The sequence below is a fragment of the Gekko japonicus genome, unplaced genomic scaffold (genome assembly GCF_001447785.1).
Source record: "Gekko japonicus isolate JY-2015 unplaced genomic scaffold, Gekko_japonicus_V1.1 scaffold283, whole genome shotgun sequence".
NCBI lineage: Eukaryota > Metazoa > Chordata > Lepidosauria > Squamata > Gekkonidae > Gekko > Gekko japonicus.
The window spans coordinates 16,286-40,479 of NW_015166429.1; the positions used below are offsets into that span (position 1 = coordinate 16,286).

At 45.4% G+C, this 24,194-nt stretch overlaps 2 protein-coding genes across 3 annotated transcripts in view; both read left to right on the top strand.

The window, feature by feature from the left end:
- LOC107110942 (putative helicase Mov10l1) overlaps positions 1–24,194 on the top strand; it is a gene marked incomplete at its 5' end in the record, with an annotated part of 68,363 nt that overhangs the window by 15,662 nt on the left and 28,507 nt on the right. Inside the window, 3 exons of the mRNA XM_015411799.1 lie at positions 6,722–6,829; positions 7,355–7,492; positions 8,651–8,841. Coding sequence (XP_015267285.1) covers positions 6,722–6,829; positions 7,355–7,492; positions 8,651–8,746 — 342 coding nt within the window. The remainder of the gene's footprint in view (positions 1–6,721; positions 6,830–7,354; positions 7,493–8,650; positions 8,842–24,194) is intronic.
- The window catches only part of PANX2 (pannexin 2), a 43,339-nt gene continuing 39,848 nt past the window's right edge, over positions 20,704–24,194 (top strand). The window contains exons 1-2 of one of the 2 annotated variants that reach the window (XM_015411813.1): positions 20,704–21,116; positions 21,541–21,873. In XM_015411813.1, the coding sequence (XP_015267299.1) occupies positions 21,648–21,873 (226 nt within the window). In that variant the 5' untranslated portion in view covers positions 20,704–21,116; positions 21,541–21,647. Of the gene's footprint in view, positions 21,874–24,194 lie in introns of both variants that reach the window. The other variant, XM_015411811.1, reaches the window with a different exon arrangement.

The window sequence follows — 24,194 nt, forward strand, 5'->3', positions numbered from 1 at the left end:
GTCCGGTCTACTCGTCGTGTGGCGTTGGGTCGGTCTATCTTGCAGACGGCGCAGATGTAGGGCCTCGGCCCCTCCTCCAGGTAAGAGTTATTGCTTGCTATTCTCCCAAGGGTGTGATGCACAGAGACCACGAAGAAGACAGGTTGCTTACCTGTAACTGGTGATCTTCGAGTGGTCATCTGTGCATTCACACCACCCGCCCTCCTTCCCCTCTGCTCTCGGCCCTTCATCTTGTTTCTTTGAAGGCTGTTGGGCGGCGGTCAGAAGGAACTGGCGGGATCTGCGTGCCCCTCCTTGGTCATGCGCAGTGGAGCCGGCACGTGACCTGGGAGAGGCGCGAAAATCCCTTTTGCTAGCTACCGGTACCGAGAAGGTTCAGCGCAGGCGCAGTATATCCCAAGGGTGTGAATGCACAGATGACCACTCGAAGATCACCAGTTACAGGTAAGCAACCTGTCTTTGCCAATCTCCAGGTGAGGGCTGGAGATGACTCAGAATTACAACTGCTCTCCAGATGGCAGAGATCAGTTCCCCTGGAGAAAATGGTGGGCTCTGTGTCAATACACCCTGCTGAGGTGCGCCCCCATGACAGCCAGTGTAATGTAACAGTTAGCGCTTCAGGGAGGGTCTTCCAGACCCAGGTTCTTCCTGTGGAAGCTGGTTGGGTGATTTCAGACCACTCACAGACTTTCAGTTTAACCTACCTCACAGGGTTGTTCTGCAAATCAAAAAGGGGAGAAGAGAATGATGTGAGCTGCTTTGGTCCCCTCCCCACTGTGGAGAAAGACTGTACTTTTCCTAGGTAGAGGCTACAGGGAGGGGGGAGGAGATGGAAATCTGAAATCAGACAGGCAGATAAAGGTAGGTTGATGGTTGGCTGGGAAGGAAGTAGGGTTGCCAAATCCAGGTTGGGAAATTCCTGGAGATTTGAGGGGTGGAGCCTGGAGAGGGTGGGGTTTGAGGAGGGGAAGGACCCCAGACACGTACAATACTGTAGACGCCATCCTTCAAACCAGCCATTTCCTCCTGTGGAACCATTGTTCTCCAGCCGAGAGCTGGAGATCACTCAGAATTAAAACTGCTTTCCAGATGGCAGAGATCAATTATCCTGAAGAAAATGGCAGCTTTGTAAGGTGGACTCTGAGTCCTTATACCCTGCTGAGGTTGCTTCCGCTCTTGCTTGGGTCCCCACTGAGGATGAGAAAGACTGTACTTTTCCTATATAGAAGCTGCAGGTTTGGGGGGGGGGATAGAAACTTGGAGTTAGAGGGGCAGGTTGATTGATGGTACATTGATGGTTGGATGGGAAGGAGATAGGGTTGCCACCTCCAGATTTAGAAATTCCTGGAGATTTGAGAAGTGGATCCTTGAGAGGGTGGGGTTTCAGGAGGGTTGGGTCCTCAGCAATGCTCTCTCTAAGCTGTGGAGTCTAGTGAGCAAAAATTCTACTTTGTGAGCTATTGACATTAATGTTATGAGCAAGTGATTTGGCTATTTCATAAATTAGTTTGCTCTGGAGCCATCCTTCCTGACCTAAGATAAAAATGTGTGAGCCGGAGGCTAAAAAAATGTGAGCTAGATCACACTAATTCAGCTTAGAGGGAACACTAGTCCTCAGGTACAATGCTGTAGACTCTACCTTCCAAACCATCAATTTTCTTTTGGGGAACCATTGTTGCCAACCTCCAAGAGAGGGCTGGAGATCACTCAGAATTACAACTGCTCTTCAGATGGCAGAGATCAGTTCCCCTGGAGAAAACGGTAAGCTCTGTGTCATTATACCCTGCTGAGGTCAGCATAGCAAATTGACGCTGAGTGACCGAGGCCAGGACACCCACCAAGAGCCTCTTTCTAGAGCTCGTTGTATTTATTTTCACGACAATTTTATTATTCCTAGTATAGAAGAAGAAGAAGAGATTGGATTTATACCCCGCCCTTCACTTGGAGTCTCAGAGCGGCTTACAAACTCCTTTCCCTTCCCCTCCCCACAACAGACACCCTGTGAGGTGGGTGGGGCTGAGAGAACTCTGACACAAACTGCTCTTTTTCAAGGACAGCTGTGCCAGAGCTTGTGACTGACCCAAGGTCACATCAGCAGGTACAAGTGGAGGAGTGGGGACTCAAACCCGGTTCTCCCAGATTAGAGTCCGCGCACTTAACCACTACACCAAACTGGCTCTCATATGCTCATGTTTCTCGATATGTAGATACGTAGATTCTGCCTCTGATTTTACAAGCAGAAATTGTCATTTCCTAACATTAGAACGCAACTTTACACAAAATGGGTATGTTTGTGCTTGCATACATACTTGTACCCCAAACCTCTCCTCCTAGGATTCCATAGGCTCTCAAGGCCTTCAGCAAGCTAAGCTCCCCCCCCCCCAATTTTTGTTTTTGAAGTGACAGTATTCTGGACCGTTTGAAGCATCTGCAGGTGCATAAGCAAATGGTCATAGGGGATATGTGCATGCTGAGGGAGTTTGGAGAAGGAAAAAAGTGTAGATATTTTAATACGTTGGTGATAGAAGCCTGTAAACTAAGGTATTTTCAGCAGATAAATGTGTTGGTCTGCAGATGAACAGCTAGATCTGAGTCCAGTAGCACCTTAGAGACCAACAATCTTGTTAGTTTTTAAGATGCTACTAGACTCATTTCTAGCTAAACTAAGATAGGAGAATTGGAGTGGCAAGAGTTAAATGAGGACACAGCTATAGCTGGCATTTGGGAAATCTGGTGGGATGGGTCTGGATGTCATATATCCAAAAGTTCTTCAGTCAGGCGTTAAATTGTTTATCAAAAATATACAATGTTGGCTAAAACCAGCCAGCCAATTCTAGGAAACATCAGGCTTAAAAATGTTACCATGAGAAAAACCAGGGAATCACATAGGCAAGTTAGCCTAATGTCTCCTCTAGATAAATTGGTAGAAACTACTCCAATTCTTAAATGCATTAAGTCTTACTAAGAAAGAATTAGTGTGTTGTAAGAAGACCTTGCAGTCCAACCTTTCTAGAATTATTTGAGAGGATTAGTAAACATGGACAAAGACAGTTTGGTAGGCAGTATATAGTTGGACTTCTAAAAATCTTTTGTTAGTAATCCCCCATCAAAGGCATTGGAGTATATTTAATAGTTGTGGGACATATGGACAGTAATGGTTAAAACAGAAAGCAGAGTGTACAACATGGGTCCCCAACCTTTTTGAGTCTACGAGCACCTTTAGAATTCTGATACAGCATGGTGGGCACAGCCACAAAATGGCTGCTGCAGGAGGTGGAGCCTGCCACAAAATGGCTGCTGCAGCTTATCTTCCATCACATGGTAAAGATCTTTGTGCTGTGGTGGCCACAGCAATGTTTTTTAAAAACACAGCCAATCAGAAGCCTTGTTGGGCAAAAGCACCACCTGGCCCCACCCACTTTCTAAAAACACTTGTTGGGCACCAGGAAACGTGTCAGCAGGCTCTTTGGTGCCCATGAGCACCATCTTGAGGAACCCTGGTGTACAAGTAAACAGACAGTTCTTGGCACTAGAAGCTTATAAAGGCTGAGGTGGGTAAAGAAGCTCCTCCCATAATACTAGAAATCAGGAATAGCTAATGAGAATAGGCAGTAAGTTCAGAACAGGCAAAAGAAACTACTTCTTCACTGAAATCTACAGTTAGGTTGTTGTTTATTACCAGAGGTTGTAATGTGATGGCCACTAGTTTAGCGGCCTTTAAAATGGAGTATATGTCTGTCAATTAGGCATGGTCATTAAATTGAACATTCGTTTTCATGGGCAGTAACTATCTGAATGCCAGTGTTTGGGAAGGTTTTGGCCTCCATGCCCCGTCTCTGGACTCTCCAGGGACACCTAGCCAGCCATTGTATGAAAGAGTATGTTGGACTTGATGGTCCCTTAGTCTGTTCCTGCATGGTGGTTCTTGCATTATTTCTCTTTTATGTTACCTCCATTGTGCTAGAAAATTAATTCAAGAAGATGCAATTGAAATCCTTAATGCTTGAACCCTTCTTTTCTTCAGACCATGGGGTGCTTTAAAATGTTAGCTGTAAACATGACAACTTAAAAGTAATTTTGACTTTAAAATTACTTTGAAATTGTTTACATTAAAATAATATTTTTACTTTGAAATTACTTTGAAATTGTTTACATTAAAAATAATATCTCCTTATTTTAATTATTTAATCACATTTTACCACCCGCTACTAATTATGTTAACAATACAATACAAGTGCAAATAATATTTAGAAGATATCTTTAAGCTATGAAGAAAAAACCAAAAACAAGAATCAATTAATTCCATTTCCATCTTAGCCACCCTTTCTTACATTTATCAATTTGGGCAATTATTCTACCATTTAATAGACATTGCCAATTCTGCCATTAGTACATATCACCTATGTCTAATCATTTCGTGAAGTTTATAAAAGATATAAAAAAGTTGTTCTGTCTCCAAACGCACATTGCCTGTTTTCACTTTGTTTTCCAGAACAACCTTCTCTTCTTAATCATACTTAAGTGTCTTTGTATTCCTGGTAATTTGCTTCCCCGTTTTGCTTTTCCTGTCTCTTCAGTTCTATCTTCATTTTTCTTTTATATCTTATACTTTTCCCTGAAGGGCGTCTTGCTCCCTTTTTGGCCACCTTAAACGACTCTCCTTGCGTTAGTTCTCCGGCTCCATTTTTTGCCAGTCCCACTTCCAAGGAAAGTTTTTAAAGTCTCATTTGTTTTCACTTTATTTTCCAGAATGACCTTCTCTTACTTAAGTGTCTTAACTCTTTATTTCTGATAATTTGCTCCCATGTTTTGTTTTTCCTGTCTCTTCTATTCTGTCTTCATTTCCCTTTTATATTTTATACTTTTTCCTGAAGGGCATCTTGCTCCCTTTTTGGCCACCTGAAACGTCTCTCCTTGCATTAATTCTTCAGCTCCGCTTTTTGCCAGTCCCACCTCCCAGGAAAAAATTTTAAATCTCACTTCTCCGGATATTTGCCCCATATCTGCAAAAGGCATGTCTTGCATCTCCTTATTTTGGTTATAGTTTTGTTCTCTCTTTAAATCCTCTGCACTCCACTGAGACTGTAGTGGTTCCTCTTCGTTTGTACATTCCAAGCCTGTTTTCTGTAGATTCTCAAAAGCATTTTTAGAAGCTTTTTCAACTGCCGACCGTACTTCATTGAACAGAAACTTTTTTAATTGTTCCAAAGATAATTGACCAACTTCTGTATTTTCTACAGTTTGGTGTAGCCAGTTTGGTGTAGTGGTTAAGTGCGCGGACTCTAATATGGGAGAACCGGGTTTGAGTCCACACTCCTCCTGGCTGGATGACCTTGGGCAAGCCGTAGTTCTGATAAGAGCTGTTCTTTAAAAAGAGCAGTTTCTGTCAAGAGCTCTCAGCCCCGCCTACCTCACAGGGTGTCTGTTGTGGGGAGGGGAAGGAGTTTGTAAGCCGCTCTGAGACATCTTTGGGTAGTGAAGGGCGGGATATAAATCCAATTTCTTCTTCTAAATCCATCTCCTCAGTTTGTCCTGCAATTAGTTCCTCATTCTTCCCTGCCAGCACCATTTTATTATCTTTTACTCCAAGTCTTTAACTAGCCGCATTCCAAAAGTTTGGAGAATCTCCTATGCAGTTAGCTCAGGGGGGTCTTCACCGAGTTATCTAGAAATTATACGCTACTCACGTTCTTGGCTTTGTTGTATATTATATTGAAAATCCAAAGTTAAAACAGGCAATCGCAGCTGAGAACATGGCGAACCATGATGTCCCATTCTTCGCTCCTGTGTTGAAACAGCTCAGTCTCGCCCCGTTTACCGCCGTTTGTGGGGCGCCTGGTCAAGTTTCTTGCTGCCAGACCTCCCTCTGAGAGGCTTGGTGATCCCCCAACGTGCACTAGGACCCTGGGTGTTCCAAAATAGCGAAGAAGGATGGGGCTTGTCAGGAGCGTCCTGACTAAGCACCCGCACATTGCGCCATGCCTGGAAGCCTCTACAATAAGAAATCAGGAGGGAATGAGATAGACGGTAGAAAGACTTTTGAACAGGAGGTTATATATAATTTATAAGAAAACAAATGAGAAAGAGAGGGAAAAGAAAAACAGGAAATAACTGTTTATTTTGGTAAATTCTCTTGGTTTACTAGGTTATGATTAAATGCTGTACCGGGATATGATTAGAGTAGGACAATAGCAATATACGGTATTAAATTTTGGATAAATATTTGAAGAAGAAAAAGAGAAATAATATAAGTTTAAAGAAAAGAGACAGGAAATAAGAAATTCAAGCTTGTTATTTGACTGCAGTTCATAGGAAACTGGAAAATGCTTAAAAGGACCAGAAAAATAGAGGGAATAAATCAACCCAGTTTTGTTTATAGATAAAAGGTACTATAGATTAATCTATGCTTAGAGAACTGATTGTTTTTGATGTTATGTGTAAGATATAGGTGTTAAGATGGATTTTTAAGGTTGTGCAATAAAATACTAACTGATTAGTTTTGTAGAAACACCAAGCAATAGAAATGAAATCCTGATGAACTTTATATCTGGGGTGGACAAAATTTTCTTTATAGCTATTGTTAGAAATATGTGCTGAAATGTATGTTCATCTCTCTTTAGTGAAACGTTTTGTTGTATAAAATGATATGATTTACCTTTGTTTATTGTAGTAAAACCAATAAAAAGATTATTTAAAAATTAATTTTTACATTGTCCTTCAGGTGGAAAAAATCAGACTTCTCTTGCGCAGTGTAGATCTGACGGAAATCAAAGTGGGATCTATAGAGGAGTTTCAAGGGCAGGAGTTCCTAGTGATCCTCATATCAACAGTATGTAATAAGGCACTTTGTGTATCTATTTGCATGCACCAAAATAAGTGTAAGGAGAGAACGCAAGGCTCAGAGTCTGGCAGTGACCACTACAGATATCAGGTAGACATGCTGACTATATATTACAAAACTGGCTGTGGTGGGCCCTGATTTGGGGAACGCTTACTTCGTTGGGTTTTAACTAACTATCAAAACTAGTTAACTAAATTTCTTCTGCATTTCTTGGTGACTTTAGCAAAATACTGTCTGGCATTTAACAGTTAAGGGTGCATACCCACAACAGGTGGTGATGCAAGACACTGCAGTGAGATTTGGGCATACTTTGTACCGGTCTGTGAGAGAACAGTTTTTGAATCTTACGTTTTTAACCTGCAAGGAGTAATCTAGATACTGTTTTTCACTGTTATCTTGATTATTAGACTATTGCGATAGGAAAAGCTGTAGGTTTTTCTTTTACAAAAGTACATTTCTACAGAACTGCCTGCAACAGACTTTTGGGATTTAATGTTGCTGTTTCTGTTCTAGGTCCGCTCAAATGAAAGCTCATTCAAAGAGGACAGACACTTTTTGGGCTTCCTTACTAATCCAAAGCGTTTTAATGTGGCAATTACCAGAGCCAAGGCACTGCTGATTATAGTAGGAAATCCTCATGTGCTTGCCAAAGTAAGGCATTCCATGACAGTGTTAAATTTCAGCATGGGGGTTCAAGTTGCTGTTGTCTCTGTAATGTGAAGTATCTTTTGGGTAATATTTACATCGGTTCAGACCGTCTCACATTTTCTGTATAAGGAAATATCCTTTCTGTAGGTGACCTTTCGCCAGTTTCAATAGAGGATGTGGCAAGAAAAGGTGAAAATTGAAATTTGACTTTGGATGCCTCCTTATCAGTGAAGGCCCAAGTCTCACATATTACTCAGCTGGCATTTTTTCATCTTCGCCAAGCCTGACAACTAGCTGCTTTCCTGTCACGCCCTGACTTAGCCATGGTAATCCATGTAGTGGTCAGCTCCAGATTGTACTACTGTAACTCACTCTATGCTGGCCTACCCTTGAGACTGACCCGGAAAATCCAGCTGATCGAGAATGTGATAGCGTAAGTCTTGATGGGAATGTCACAGATGGGACATATATAACCAGTGCTGCGCCGGCTACACTGGCTTCCAGTGGAGTACCAAGTCAGGTTCAAGGTTTTGGTATTAACCTTTAAGGCCTTGAGCGCTTTGGAACCAATATATCTATGGGACCGTCTTCTCCAGTATGTCCCCAGAAGAACTTCACGAATAACTTGCTGGTGATCCTTGGCCCTAGGGATGTCCGGCTGTCCTCAACCAGGGCCAGGGCCTTCTCAGTCCTGGCCCCGACCTGGTTGGAACACTCTGCCAAATGACATCAGGGCACTGTGGGATCTTATGCAATTCTGCAGGGCCTGGAGGGCAGAGATGTTCCACCAGGCTTTTGTTTGAGGGCAGTAACGGTTACCCATTAGCAGGCACCCTTTCTTTCCCCTGCCCCCCTTGATGCTCTGAGTTCCCTTTCCCCTGCCCAGAAAAAAGGTACTGGTAGTCCGAAATTGAGATAGTAATACAATAGGAAAATTGCCATCTTGGATCTTTTATCTGTACTGAATTTTCTACTAGGTTGTATATGAATTTTATTCTGCATTTTATTTTTTTGTATTTTATGACTTTGTGTTCTGTACATTGCCCAGCGCAAGCTGGGATAGGACGATTAACAAATCTAATAAATAATAATAATAATTAGTAAGTGTTTAGTGTTAAACAGCCCTGGAAGAGTTGTTACAATCTTCGTTCTTTTTGGCAGGATCCTTGCTTTAATGCTTTCTTGGACTACAGTTTATCCAATGGAGTTTACATTGGCTGTGACTTGCCACAGGAGCTGCAAAGTTTAAAACAGTGAATGCCTTTCAGCATTGTTGGACAAGGTAGAAGTGAGACTGGATAAATCAGCAGTGGCTCCTGTTCTCTACATCCCTTTTTAAAGGGTGTAATGGGGTAAAAAGAATACTAGTATTATATTTGAAAACAAAGTGCATATCGTTAAGAACTAAACACTTCACATGGTCTTGTTTTGTATAGTACTGCTAGTATAATGCCATAAATAGATGAGCTGAAGTTCATACTGATGGGTGAAATAACAAAGCTTTATGGTCTAAAACTGGATATTGGGGGGGAATATCCGAATTACTAATATATAGAATAAACGATTAAACTGATTTTCACTGATGTATAACCATTTCTTCCCCAAAGAGTCCTGTGTATTGTGCCATGTACACACACACTCACACACAGATACACACACCCTATGCTTTGGAATGTTTAGTATTAAGATAGTTATTTGTACACTTTCATAGCTTGTTTTGTTGTCAATTCATGTATGTGACTAGCACAGGCTCTCTTTTCTGTAAGAATTGTACTGCTTGGTAAATCTTCCTGATCATATTTTTGCTGCCAAAGGTTTGAGCTAAAATATAAAATTGGCACTTCACTAACAAATTACAAAATCTTCCCCCAAGTTTATAGCTGTATTTTTATGCTATCAAAAAAAAAATCACAATTGATTAAAGTTTTCTGCATGTTGTCATTTGCCTTGGGTCTTTGTAGATTCTTTGGCAGAGGAGAATAAGGTAAAATGCTGTTAAATGAAAGAATTGTCCATTGTGAACTAATCTTTGGGATATAGTGTAGCTATACACCAGTCTAATGCAAATATCAGTAGGATCAGTCATTCAGTCTTGCACACCATCTCCACATACCTTAAATGTGAGCTCCATCATAATCTGCCATCCCTCTGAAGTTTTTTAATGTCTTAATTGAGTTGGAAAATGTTGAATGCCTCATCCCAACTAACTCACTATGTAGCAAAATGGGGGGATTCCTTCTGGCTACCCATAGCATAGATAGAGCTATCCCTTTGTGAAGATACTTAACTGTTTCGAGAACGCCTGTGAAAACTGAAAATTAGGCGTGCACATTCTTTTTAGTCGTGACCCATATTAGAAGTAAGTTGGAGGAATTAAATGGTGGCCTGATGGCAGAAGATTTTCAGCAACTGTCAGGGCTCTGAGTTGGATCTGGTGCAGATTCCTTCCCTCTTCGCTTTCTGAAACTCATCTGAACGCAGCACGAAGAGTTTATGGCAAGTGCTCTATATGTATCACACCTGACCTTTGGCAACCTCATAGGGTTTTCAAGGCAAGAGATGTTCAGAGGTAGTTTGCTATTGCATGCCTCTGCATCATGACCCTGGTATTCCTTGGAGGTCTCCCATCCAAATACTAGCCAGGGCTGGCCCTGCTTAGCTTCTGAAATCTAGTAAGATCAGACTAGCCTGGACTGTCCAGGTCAAGGCAGTGCTATATTAGGGCTTGTTAAGATCCAGACTGCCAGGACCTCCCCAGCAGTTCCCAGGGCTGTCACAAGCCATAGGAAAATGTTTCTTGTCATCCTTGGCCACAGGATTCAAAGCTAACACTGTGCCTGCTGCAAGCCCTCCCCAGTGCCACCATTTACATGTACGATTGGCAAGGGGGGAGAGTTAAGACGCGTGTCATTCTGTGGCATTGCTAACTTCAGATGGGAGTTCGCACAATCAGAAGCAACCAGAGGGGCTTGCAACATCAAGTGGGTTTTACACCTTTATCCCACTTTCTGGCCAAAACCCTGGGTTCTTGAAACAGCCCACAAAAATCAAAAGTGAATGCAGATAACAGTGCATTGGTGAAAAAGAGAAGAGAGGATCTCCTTTGACCACCAAAAAGTCTAAGATAGAGAACTTGGGGAGCATGGATAAAAGGCCTGTGATGTGGAGACTGGAGGGGAATTAGATTGAGCACAAAAGCTGGCTGGATCCAACCCATAGTTGAATGCAAAAGTCCCTCAGCCAGGGGATTCTCTGCTGAGCTGGATTTAGACATGATGGAGGATGTATGACTGTTTCTGACTTTTCCCAAGGGCCCAGTTAATGGTAGCTGGAAACAAGAAGAAAGGGGGCTTTAGGCTGAGCTGGACTTAAACTGAACTGGATCTGGGGATAATGGAATGCATTGCTGCTTCTGCACACCACACCTGTCTTACCTTAGAAATATTCACATTTTAGCCCAAGAACTGGGGTCTTATGTAGTTGTGCTTAAAGCAGTAACTGTGCCTGATTTGTTTACATTAGTTATGCATAAAGTAGTATAGAACTTAAAAGTCATTGCCTAATTGTGGGAGGTGGACACTTTTCATTTATTGCCCTGTAAATAGGTGGTAGGTATGTTTAGAAAGCAACAGTCTACAGGTTGGTACTGTGTTAAGGGACTTGGTCTGTAACACACCTGCCTCCTTAATCAATGATAAAACTTTGTTGCTGACAGAGCCTCACAAATTCAAATACATCTGAGAGTTCCGTAGGAACCTGCCTTATAACGCCATCAGGTCACTAGCTCAGTGTTGTCCTCTAAGAACAGCTCTCCAGAATTCCAGGAAGACCAAATACAATAGCTGTTGCTAGACATCCTTTAAATAGAAAGAGCGCTGTATAGCAGCTTAGGGAGTCAGAATTTAGAGTGAAGAAACAGCACTGCAAGGGCTAGTTAACTTATGTCTGATCACATGTTCTCCAGATCAGATTGCCACTCCTAGACACATCCCATCCAGTATATAGGTCTAGAGATGTACTGTAGCATAATGGCAGTTACACATACTATTCGTATCTTTGAAATCTGTCTCTTCCAGAAAGAAAATTATCAGTTCTAAAGGCTTTTTAACATTTCAGTTTGGCCACAGTTCACAATTCATGTTGCCTTTCTAATATAGAACAAGGCATGCTGCACTTTTCAAAGGATAATCTAGTAATCCTTTTCCCCTCTCGTTTTCCAAGCAGTTTCTCTGCTGTTGTGTGAATTCAGTTGTCATGGGTTGAACTACTTCAAGATCTTTGAGCAATAAATTGGTTAGCTCTAGCACCAGCAAATCAGGAAGTTGATGGCAGTTGTATTTGTATTCAACATAGCCTTGGCCCCGGTCACACGGGCAGGAAAATGCGGGGGGGGGGGGGGGGGGGGGGGTTGGGGGGCGTGGCTGTTTGCCCCGGTGCAAAATAATGTGTGGTTGCGCGATCAGACGTCCCATCGAGGTCCCGTGGTTAGGGGGGAGGTGCTGAACACACGACGCGGCAAAGAAGCGGCGCGGCAAACGGGGCTGTGTTTTGGTTTTAAACTGAAGTGTGCGCTTGCGCCGTTGGGTGCTTGTGCGCATCCCATGGAGACTTGAAAAAAACATTTTTGCGTATCGTACCCCAACCCCCCTGCCTGCTCCATGGCCTTTCCCTTGAGTCCCCGCGTCGTCATCACACACCCCCTTACCCCTGGCATTCGTGCCTTGCCCAGGAGGTGATGCCAGCATTGCTCATCCCGGGAAGGTGCCGGGGGGGGGGGGGGGGGGCGGGGGCGAAGCTCTCTCTCCCCCTCCCCCACGACGACTCGTCTGCTCTTCTTTCCTCTTCATCTGAATTGCGCTAGAAGAGAACGGCACTGCTGGGAAGGGAACCCCGGGGTGGGGTGGGGTGGACACACCTTTTTGTGAGGAGACATGGGCGGGCGCCAGATGCCACCGGAAACGCGATCAGACGCCCGCCCTTGCCCCGCGGTTACAGGAAACTAGTACCTCGGAGGTACTAGTTTTTAACTGCGCATCTTCAGAGAGAAGCTCTACGCTTCCCAGATGCTGTGGTGTGATCGCGTCCGGAAAATCCGCCTATCATCCGTCTCAGTAGCATGGCTACTGCTCCGTGTGACCGCAGCCCTTATTTCTTTTTTCTGTGTTCTTTCATTGCAATATGAGAGTTAGCAGCAGAGAGGGAGGTAGTTACTGCTTCAGTGTAGAGCCACTGGGGAAGCAGAGTATGTCAGGAAGAACAATGTTTCTTATTTTGCTATCTGAAAACTTGCAGTGACAGCTGTAAAATGAAATATACAGGCTTCTCCCCACCACACAAACACACTCTGTTTCAATTAGTAGGCATCTGTTTTAATAATGCTGTTTGTATGTGTGTGCTTGCGAGCCTGGAAGTCATGGTGACTCCTGGCAACCCCTAGTGGGGGCTATGACGTTTCAGAGAGGGCTAGATATTACCTGCCTCTGCGTCCTGGCCCTAGTATTCCTTGAAGGTCACCCTTCCAAGTACTTGCCAAGGTCAGGCCTGCTTAGTTTCCGAGATCTGATGAAGTCAGGGCGCATCTGTTTTAATAATGGATGGCAAAAATAACTGAATTTCTGACTGTACTTTGAAACGCAACCTGTAGAGAGTACTGATTTCTCCATAGTTGCTTCTAAGAGCCACTTCAGTTTCACACAGCCCTAATGTGCACTTTATGTCCCTTTCTCCATGCTGAGAGAGTGGTTTCAGGTATGCAGACATGACTCATGAAATAGACACCAATGCTGGTAAGGCTAATGCTAGTCCTCAAAACAGGAAAAATCTTCTCTATGATGTCACAGTTTATGTATTCAGACTGAGCAAGGCCATTTAAGAACATAAGAGACGCCAATGTTGGATCAGGCCAAAGGCCCATCCAGTCCAACACTCTGTGTCACACAGTGGCCAGAAATACCAGTGCCATCAGGAGGTCCAGCAGTGGGGCCAGGACATTAGAAGCCCTCCCACTGTTGACCCCCCCCCCCAAGCACCAAGAAGACAGAGCATCACTTGCCCCAGAGCCCCTAGCTATACCTTGTGGCTAATAGCCACTGATGGACCTCTGCTCCATATGCTTATCTAATTCCCTTTTGAAGCCGTCCATGCTTGTAGCGCCCACCACTTCCTGTGGCAGTGAATTCCATGTGTTCATCACTCTTTGGGTGAAGAAGTACTTCCTTTTATCCGTTCTAACCCGACCGTTCTGCAGTTTCATGGAGTGCCCACGAGTTTCAGTGCCTACTGCTTAGCAAGTGCATTGCTGAATTTCCTGGCTCAGTTGCATTGTAATCCATATATGTTGCCTTTCTCATTTTGCAGTTTGAAGCAGTCTTATTAAGTTCTAAAGGGTACTATGACAAAAATGAAACTTGTTAGCTTTGAGCACTAAAAATCCCTTTGTCTTACAGTATACTTAGTGATGTGGAAAGATCCTATTCCAATCTACAGTAGCGTCACATGGTAAATGGGAACTAGCATAAAGTCTTCTAATGGAACTAAACATTTGGGGTTGACTCGAGAGTGGGGTAGATACCAAACAGGGTTTTTCCGCAGCAGATAAGGCTGGGGGGTAGTTTCGTTTCTTTCAGGAGGAACATTCACTGTTCAGTAATGAATGGGGGAAAAACCCAACCCAAAACTTGGTTGCAGATTACACCTAAAGGTAAAGGTAAAGGTTTCCCTTGCTCAAAAGCCAGTCCAATCCGACTCTAGGGGGTGGTGCTCATCTCTGTTTCCCAGCTGAGGAGCCAGCACTGCCCAAAGACATTTCCGTGGTCATGTGGCCAGCGTGATTAAACGCCAAGGTGCACGGAATGGTGTTAGCTTCTCACCAAAGCAGTACCTATTTATCTACTTGCACTTTCTTGCTTTCGAACTGCTAGGTTGGCAGGAGCTGGGGCCAGAGACGGGAGCTCACTCTGTCACGTGACACTAGGGTCTTGAACTGCCAAGCTACAGATCTTCCGGTCTGCACTTCAGCGTCTTCACCTCTGAGCCACCGCAGCCCCTAGGTTACACCTAGCTCATCAGAAAATCAATACCAAGCAACTTGGGAATGGTTGAAACAAGGGTTATGGGCTCTAAAAAGGATAGTGAAGAATTTTTTTAGTATGAATACACATGACTGTTTCATAAAACATTAAAGGACTGTGCTTTTGAACTCAATTATAGCCACTAGTACAGTGATGGTGAACCTTTTAGAGACCGAGTGCCCAAACTGCGACCCAAAACCCACTTATACTGAGGTTTTACTTTAGAAAAAACAACTCACACGTTGACTTAAGATGATCCAAACAAAGTAAGGAAAGCAATCCCAAATGCTTTCATTTACTTAAAATTATTTGGCAGAGAATTCGACACTTTAATGATGGTCTGGGCCTGGCTGGGGCGATGGCACGCGTGCCCACTGAGAGGGCTCTGAGTGCCACCTCTGGCACCCGTGCCATAGGTTCGCCACCACTGCACTAGTACACTCCATTTTTCCTGCTTGTGATGAAACACAATGGATTTTTATGATGCTGTAGTGACTAGGTTCTGGCAGTGCCTATTGAGCACCTCTGTGTGTCTATTTGAAGACAAATGTATCTTGTCTGAATATTTTGATATAGAAGCTGGATAAAAATTCAGCACATGAAACGTGTTCTGTTCAGAGTTGTGAACATTATAGTAGTATGTAGACTAATTCTGAAATCTGCAACAAATACCAGGTAAATAATGGTGTATATAACCTGCATAAAAAGCTTGTTAAGTTGTTCTGTGAGGACCATTTTTGTTTTAGGCAGAAAACTTGTATCTTCCCTTCTAGTGTTTATTTATTCATTCAGTTTATACCCCGCCCTCCCCACCAAGGCAGGCTCAGGGCGGCTTACATAAAAATACATATATAAATACATAGTGTTGTGACTTGGCAGCTACAGATAGAAATGACAAATCAGTAATTTAAAATATGTAAGAAATAAGAATAGCTTAACAGCAATAAAATGATAAAAAGGGCACATTAGCTACCACTACTACAAAGAAGCCAACAGTGTGAAAGATTACCCCCCCCCCCCAATCACTATATCAGGAGTTTTCGACCTTTTCAACCTGTGGGCACTTTGGGAATTCTGAGAGAGAATAACAGATGTCATAATGATTGCCATGGAAGACATGGTCAATTACAAAATGTTGAGAGGTTTCAGGTCAAGATCTTTCTATGATGGGGGCAGCTATTTCAGAATGGGTGATGCAAGGGTGATATGTCCTAGGTTATTCTGAAGTACCTCCTGCTCCAGCGAGGAAGCAGAAAAGGTAGGATTAGCTCTATGCTTTGGGGAAGCAGTGGGGACCAGTTAACACATTCGTGGGAACCAAGGATCACAGAGTGAAGTGGACAGTGCATGAAGAAGCTTTCCTCATACCACCTTCTCTGATGTGCTGTAGAACTGGCCAGTGATAAAATGGATGAGAGGAGAGTGATGTAAGCTGCTTTGGGTCCCCACTGGGGATAAAGGTGGGGTAGAAATGAAATAATGAATACAGTGCTGATCAAGTATTCTTGAACCATTGACTTCAGCACACTATGCTAATTTAAACAAGTAACTTCTTCTGAAACAGTAACATTTTAACTTGTTGAATATTGCAGCTATATTAGAAAAGTGTGTTATTTAGATGGTTTTCATCCAAGACATCCCAATCCAAGGAGTATCTAAAATGGCTTACACTAAGAATATATAATGATATCTAATTCTGAACATTGCCCTAACATATGAATTAAAAAATCCACACAATATGGCCATGTACAAAGCAGGGAATTTTCTCTGCATACCTGGGACACCCTGCCCCCCCCCCCCATGGAGAACAATGACCAAGATCTTGTGAAGCCTCACATGATCATGGTTGGCATTATGGGACTGCTTAGCAACCACAGCAGAAGGAAAAGTTTCAGGCAGGTAAGATACTGAAAGCAGTGACTGGGAAATGAGATGGGAAGCCAAAGGAGGGGGGGGGTAGGCGGGAAAGGGGACCAAAAATGGGGAGCGGGGGATAATGGGGAGCAAGCAGAATTTTCTTGTGGGGCCCCTAATAACTCAAGAACATTAAAATTCTAAAAGTGGCAAGTAGAACAATAGTACTCAAAGAGCAGGTTTAAAAGTGGAAAGCTACAGTAAACTGCATAAAAACATAAGATTAGTCTTCCCAGGGTTATGGGGAAACTGGTTTCATCTCTCTGCGTGTCTTGACTAAACAGCATTTAGTGCCCCAAAGTCATACACTCTGTGTGAGCCTGTTTTGCATACTGACCCCAGTGTCCCTTAAATAGTGGGTACTTTCTGTGGACCCTGCCTCTCTGTAAGGTCAGTTGAATGTTCTGAGCACCAGAAGATGTATTTTAGCAAAATGGTGTGATTTGTTGAAATAAAGAAGGCAAGTTACTTAAGCAGTTCTCCCACCTTGATGAAAGCATCTGCGTCATCCAGTGACTCAGGAGACAGATACCTTCTGGTGAAATCACATTAAGAAATGTGGCACAGATGTTTAGTAGCTTTTACAAAAAAGAACCCAGGAAATGAAAACAAACATGCTGCAAAAGTAGCTATGACTTTATATTAGTTTTGCATAAATGTGTGAACTCACTGAATATAGCAAAGTTTTCAACTGAATGATGCTGAAAGATGCAAAACATGACATTTACTGATAGGCGATTGTGTCCTCAGGTTGTCCTGTGATTTCTCACCTAAGTTTTCCCTGATGCAATGAAGCCTTGCAAAATCTAAAGTGAGATCTGAGAGCTTGAGGGGAGGGAAGCAAGACCTATAGGTCATATGACATTAGAATCTGCTGTATTATCATTATACTGCCACTAACAATAACCTTCAGGGCCAAGTTCCTGTTAGTAAAGGAGTGAAATACAAAATGAGGCTGTGTACCAAGCAGGGAGTACTTGCAAGCATGGCCATAAGCATAGATAGCTTTAAAAGGGGTTTAGGCAGATTCATGGAGGAGAAGTCCATTGACGGCTACTAAGCCATAGTGACTGAATGGTGTCTCCATGTAAAGAGGCAGAAACTCTCTGAATCCCAGGGCTCAAGAGGCGGCGGCAGCAGCAGGGGCTTGTTTTATCCTCTATACAGGTTGGTTGACTGCTGTATGGAAGCAGCATGGTGGACTGGATGGACCTTAGATCCGATCCAACAAGTTTTACTTATGACAAGGAGCAAATAATGAATGGGGGGAGGGATAGTCAAGCTGGAAGGGAAGAAAATAGAGATGGTAGAATGGTCTGAATTTGCTTGTCTGAACCGGTTCCTAACCATAGTGTGCCTCCTCCTGCTCAGCTTGTGTTTCCAAGCGATGGCCTATCTTGGTGTGCTGTCCATGATCCTGGCCTTGGTTCTGCTGGTACTTTGCCTCTTCCTGCCATGTCATGACTTCTGTCATGAACTTGCTGACTTAGTATGTCCCATACTATTCCCCTGGGTTAAAGTTGGGAACCTGAGTCTAGAAAGGGCCACTGTTTTAGATTATATTTTCTGAAGAATTCGGGGGCGAATGTTCCAGGGAGATACAGTAGATGAACTGGAACATTGTTCCACAATACATAATAATGCACCACCTAAGAATTAGCTGGGTTTTGTAAAATTAGCTAGCTGCTGTACAGATGCAGGCTGCTGAAGGTTCACTGATGTCTCCTATAGTTTTCAGGCTTATGTAAAACTACCGAGGGAGGGGGCTATTCTGTACAGCCATGAAACACTAAACAAAAAACAGCCAGTTTCTGGGCTTAGCACCTTATATCATCTTCAGCATTATATACATTTACTAGTAGCAAAGCTCGTAAAAGCAATACAAGCTCTAGAAAGATGTGAGCAGTACCTGACAGGCCTGGCTCCGTTCCACATGTTTCCATACATGTGAAGGCGCCTGTACACAGGTCCTCAGCATTTTCTTATGCATCCTTGTCTGTGTATCCATCTGTGCCTGCACAGAGGCCCCATCTGTCTGCCTGCAATCCGCTTTCTACCCCCTCCCCAGCGCTCAGGGCCATGCAGCTCGTGGATCTCAGCCTCAGCCTCCTCCTTGGCGGCCTTGTCCTCTATGGCAGTGGCCCCTGTCCGCTCCACCTGCCAAGCAAGTAGGAACAACCTGGGGGGGGGGGTTGCTCATAGCAATCTGCCCGTCCCGGTCCCTGCCAGGACTCGCAGACAGCCACTGGCGGGACAGAATGCCAACTGCATCCCCACCATCGCCAGATGCGCCCCCTCACCCACCGGGAGTTGCTGAGGTGCGGAGGAGTGCGGGGCCGTGCGAAGCAGCAGAGAGGCCACCGACAGCGGAGCAGGGGAAGCGGCAGGCGAAGAAGCCAAGCTGGGCCTGCAATGCCATCAGACGCCGATGGAGTAGCGGCAGGAAGACGGTGGCCAAGGACGGGCCCACCCCCAGGAGCACCGGAGAAGCAGCCAGTCAAGGCGGGTCCGAGTGGTGCAGAGCAATGAAGAGTGGCCGGGGGAGGAGGAGACTAGAAGCCATGCCTCCAGCCAAGTGACCCATCCTCTCTCCTGAAGTGAAGTTGTCTACTGAGTTGATTTTTGGTACGTGCAGCTTCTGTGGGTGGGACACAGCCAACGCAGCCACCAGTGGATGGCGACACCTTGTGAGTGACACATCAGGGGGGCAACTGATTTGGGAGCATGTGGAATGTTCTGGAGAGTCCACAACCCAAACACAATTATATATAAGGAGAGGTGTGGGATTTTGTTGCTTGTTTTTAGTGTGCCAGTACTCATAAGGTTATGCTAATTTCCACCAGTATCCACCTCAGGACCTGGGAGAGCCCGGAAAAGGGTATGGTGTATGTCTTTGCAAGCACCTCCTACCTGAGTGGTTTTCAACCTTTCCAGACCTGTAACCCATTAAGCCCCAGGCCTGTAACTCGAAAGGATGTGAAATGAGAATCATGGGACAAGGAGTCTGAAGGCAAGGACCAGGAGCAGCAGATCAAAAGAGCTGGGAACAGGAAACACAAACCAACTATCAGGAGGCATTCTGCAATGAGGAACAAGCCAAATATCAGAACCATGCAGGAATTCTCCCATTGAGTGATCTTGCTGCATGATCCTGCATCAGGAATGGCACCCTTGCTCTACAGGTAGTAGGCCCTTCCAAATGGCACCCCTGTAGAGATTTGTAACCTAGCAGGAAGGCTTCTGTGGCCCCCTATTCACTGGCTGAAGACCACTGCCCTTGTTTAATTGTGCAACCATTCTAAAACAGCCCTATCTAGATTGTGATCAGGTACTCTTTATCCCAACCTGCATTGATCTGTCTTCAAAACCATGTGTACCTGCACACAAACTACTAAAACAGGCCTGGCACAAGCTAAACTAAGTAGCCTCTGCGTCTCTCATAGCACCACAGGGCCTACACATCTTGGCCCTGGACCATGGTGTAGGTTCTCTGTGGGATGATCCAGGGCCCAACTTTATTTTATTTTTTTTATTTATTTTCATACTTATACCCCGCCCTCCCCAGTGGGCTCAGGGCGGCTCACAGAGGCAACAACAAGTTGCACTGAGGCCCCACATGGGCCTCCTGGGTCTGGTTGCTGGTGGCCCTCTGAGGCAGCAGCGCTCAGCAGTCTTCTCAAGTGAAAGAACTAGTCCTCGCTTACATACCAATGGTTCTTCATAAGCATTTTATAACTTCACAGGGGACCCAAGGAGCAGAGCTGCTGCAATCCTATGGTTACTTAAAAGTACGTTCCCTCGACTTAACTCTGGGTAGAGGATTCCCTGCAGCTTCCCAACAACAACATGTGGCAGTTTTAAGCGCCCAATTGAACTTTGTGGCTTTTAACCTCTGGGTTTAGAATTGGGCAGTATGGCTGCTTTGGGGTTGCAAGCGCACCGTTGCGCCATGACCCATCGCGGCACATTTGCTTCTTCCACACAGCCACTGCGCGCTCCGTCTGCTCCTAGGCAAGTGGGTTTCCTAGCCAACCTCCTCCTTCCCCTCCCCCCCCCGACCCCCTGCAAGGATGCCAAGGAACTCCTCTGTGCCTTTCGGACGCCACCGCCAGACTAAGCAAGCCGTCCCTGCGACGTATCTTGCAGCGAGCTGGCCAACGTGTTGTGTTGGGTGTCTCTGCAGCTCCTGCCTGCAGTTGCGCCCCTTCCCAGTCGTCCTCCTCTGCTGGTACAAGCCTGACACACACACACACGCACCAAATTTCCAGATGCTGAATCGGAGACCTGAAAGGACCTCCAGAGTACATGCCAGCCATTCATCCTCCTCTCTCGCTGTTGTCGCAGCAAACCCTTCTCGTATCGCGTCGCGCGTTCCGACGTCTGCTCCTGCAGATGGAATATGCCCGCCAAGCGCCGGAATAATTAGCCTCAAACCAATTGCCCCGCCCTTCTCAGGAGGGGTGACAACTGCATTATACTGGGGGGGGAGGCTTCCTTGAGGACCAAGGGGACCTAACGTATGAGGGCGTCTTTCCACCCCGCTATATCCGTGTGTATTTTGCAGAGTCATCCTTTTATTTTTCCGGGTTTGGATCGGCAGACACCCCTCCCCCCGTTCCCGCGCGTGAAATAACTTCATTCAGGTAAAAAGGGGAACTCTTCTCCCTTTCTTTCGCAGCGCCGGATTCGGAGTGGGTTTTATTACGCTGCTCCCTTTCTGTCTTCTTTACCTAACCGCTTCGCCTTCTGCCGCGCGGTACAATTGCGGGGGAGGGCGGGGGATCGCATGCGTAATGGGGATCGCCCGTCTCCTTTTGCATTCCTCTCCTCGCCGCCTCGTCCTTACTGCCGTGGCCGGGGGGGGGGACCGGGGGGGTTAGATAAGTGGCGGATACCAAGGGCAACCTCCCGGCACCATTGCCGCAGTCTCCCCAGGGACTGTGCGCTCGCGAAGGAAGATGGTGTCTCTGCAGCCAGCCAGCGCGACCCGCGCGTCTTCCCCGGTCTCGGCTGGACCCACGTGTAAGTCTTCTTCGCTGCCGGCTGTTTGTTCTCCTCCTCCTGCAGGCAGGTTGGGCCTAGGAGCCTGGCCGGCTCCCAGGCAGAGGCGACGACGGCCGAGCTTCCCCCGCTGGCTGGCTGGCTGCTGAGGGGAAGCCGCCCCCTATACGCTTATGCAACACATCATCGAAAACCATCCCGACATGGCAACGGCGCTGCTGGCTGGGGAGAAACTCAAGGAGCTGATCCTGCCGGGGCCGCAGGACGACAAGGCCGGCTCACTGGCGGCGCTGCTGCTGCAGCTCAAGCTGGAACTGCCCTTCGACCGCGTGGTCACCATCGGCACCGTCCTCATCCCGATCCTCCTGGTCACGCTGGTCTTCACCAAGAACTTTGCCGGTAAGGGTCGCCAGGAAGCCACCCGCGGTTCTGCTTGCTCTCGTGTAGTGGGGATGCCGAGCAATAGGCGGAATCCCGGAGCTGAAGCCGTTTCCCATCATTGCACGTCCAGATCAGCTCCACCTGTTGAAATTCTGCCAGTCACTCCAAAGCTGAGTGGCAGGTGGAAATCCAGCAGATGCAGCTGTTTCCTGTCATATCAGTCTGCCTATGGAAATGCTCTCTGTCATGCAGCTGTTAAGAACTGAGGGATAGGGTGAAATCTGGCAGGTGAAGTTCTTGGGCAGTCAGCACCTGTTGACGTTCTGCCAGTCAAGCAGCTCTTAAAAGCTGACTGATGAGTGGAAAACCAGCCAGTGAAGCTGTTTCCCATTGCTGCATATTAAGAGCCTGTTGAAATTTTTTTCAGTGATGGTGCTATTAAAAGACCAGAGGATGCTTGGGATAGATGTGCCAGGTAAAGGCACAGACCATAGGCATAATGCCATAGACTTGATATATGACACCAACTTAAGCTATGAAATTCAGTTCAGATCTCAGCTCTGCCCTGAACTCCTCAGACAGTGAACCACTCTCTCTCTGGCAGAAGGTCTGCCCTGTTTTGTATGGTTGTTGCAGTACTTATAACAACATAAAGCATGATGTGCTTCAAACAGAGCTTCTAAAACTCCTATCAGGATATGTCAGGGTAGAGCTGCATCAGAGAGGGGAATAACAAGTTCATAGATGGGATGGCAAGCTAGAGAGAGCGAGGATCATGTCTAGTGTCAACCTGTGCCCTTTGGGAGAGGGGGTGAAATCGTATCTTAAAACCGCCTTAGGCTCAGTGGTTTCAGTATACAATAGCTCCCACAGAAAAGAAATTTGAATGACAGCTTCGGTTTTGTTCTTCACAATGTCCAGAAGCACTTGCATGACGTGTATCGGGTTGGATCCAGCGCAATTTTTCCATTGGGTGAATAGAACTTCCATGTCTCCCCTCTCCTACAGCGGCCCACTGATCATCAGGAAATGCTGCTTCTGGGGGACAGGGGACTCTAAGGGATGTGAGGTGGAGGGAAGCTGCAGCAGGAAGGGGGAATCAGCAGAAATTGCCAGTTTAGTCTGGCTCTAACCCAGCTTCTCCTGGGAGCAGTTGTGATTCAAGATCCATTTCCCTGAAAGAAGCCATCAGTCATTGGATATACACACTTTGGCGGGAAAGGAGCAATTCTTAGTTTCTTTAAATTCATGGCCTTGATTTCATTGCTCTTATGGAGTCTTGGGAGGTATGCAGTTCACATTTTTGCCCGAGAAAATGGGATGGAGCAGAGCGATATAGAGGAACTGTGGCTCGATGTGTTGTTGAAGGCTTTTAAAGCCGGAGTTCATTAGTTGTAGATTTTCCGGGCTGTATGGCCGTGTTCTTGGCATTGTAGTACCTGACGTTTCGCCAGCAGCTGTGAATGGCATCCTCAGAGGTATAACACCTTATACCTCTAAGGATGCCAGTCACAGCTGCTGGCGAAATGTCAGGTACTACAGTGCCAAGACCACAGCCATACAGCCCGGAAAATCTACAACAACTAATGAACTGTGGCTCATTGGTAAAAGTCTGTGTTTTGCATGCTGAAGGTTGCAAGTTCAGTACCTGGTATCTTCAGCCAAGATCTCTTGTAGCCGGTATCAGGCGGACTCTTCTCTGCCAGAGACCTTGAAGCAGTCTGCCAGTCAGAAGTAGATGCATAAGGTGACCCAGTGATTCAGTATGTCAACTTCATGTGTTCAAGAGCCACCATTCCACGGTCACATTTTGTTGCTCTCATTTCTTGCATTTCTGTTGAACTATTATTGTCCATTCCCACCTGTCTTGGTTTGGCCTTCTGAAAGTTCTTGCCTAAGTTTTCCTGTATATTGACTTTTTATGTGGGCAGGAATTTTATTATTTGCCTGTATGTGTTAGATCCCCAAGCATGAGAATAGATCCACGTTCAAAAGTAAAGCAAGATTTATTTCAAAGACATGGTTGATCACGAACACACAGGAATTGATTGGAATGACGTTTGTCAGCAGTACAGGTATAATAAAGGAATTTTGAAGGTGCTATTTGGACCACAGGTTTGGACCAATGGTCCCACTTCCCGCTGGAAACGGGGAGATTAGAAAGGGCGCGAAGGTACATGAGAAAGTAACGCCCGTTTCCCTAAACACAAGTTCATTTCACACAGGTAAGTCTAAACAAGCATGAGTGCGAAGACATAACTCTCACTTCTCACCAGCTGGCGACCTTGGTTACAGCAGTTGCCTAAGAGGAGGAAAAACATGAGAGCAAAACAGGGGGG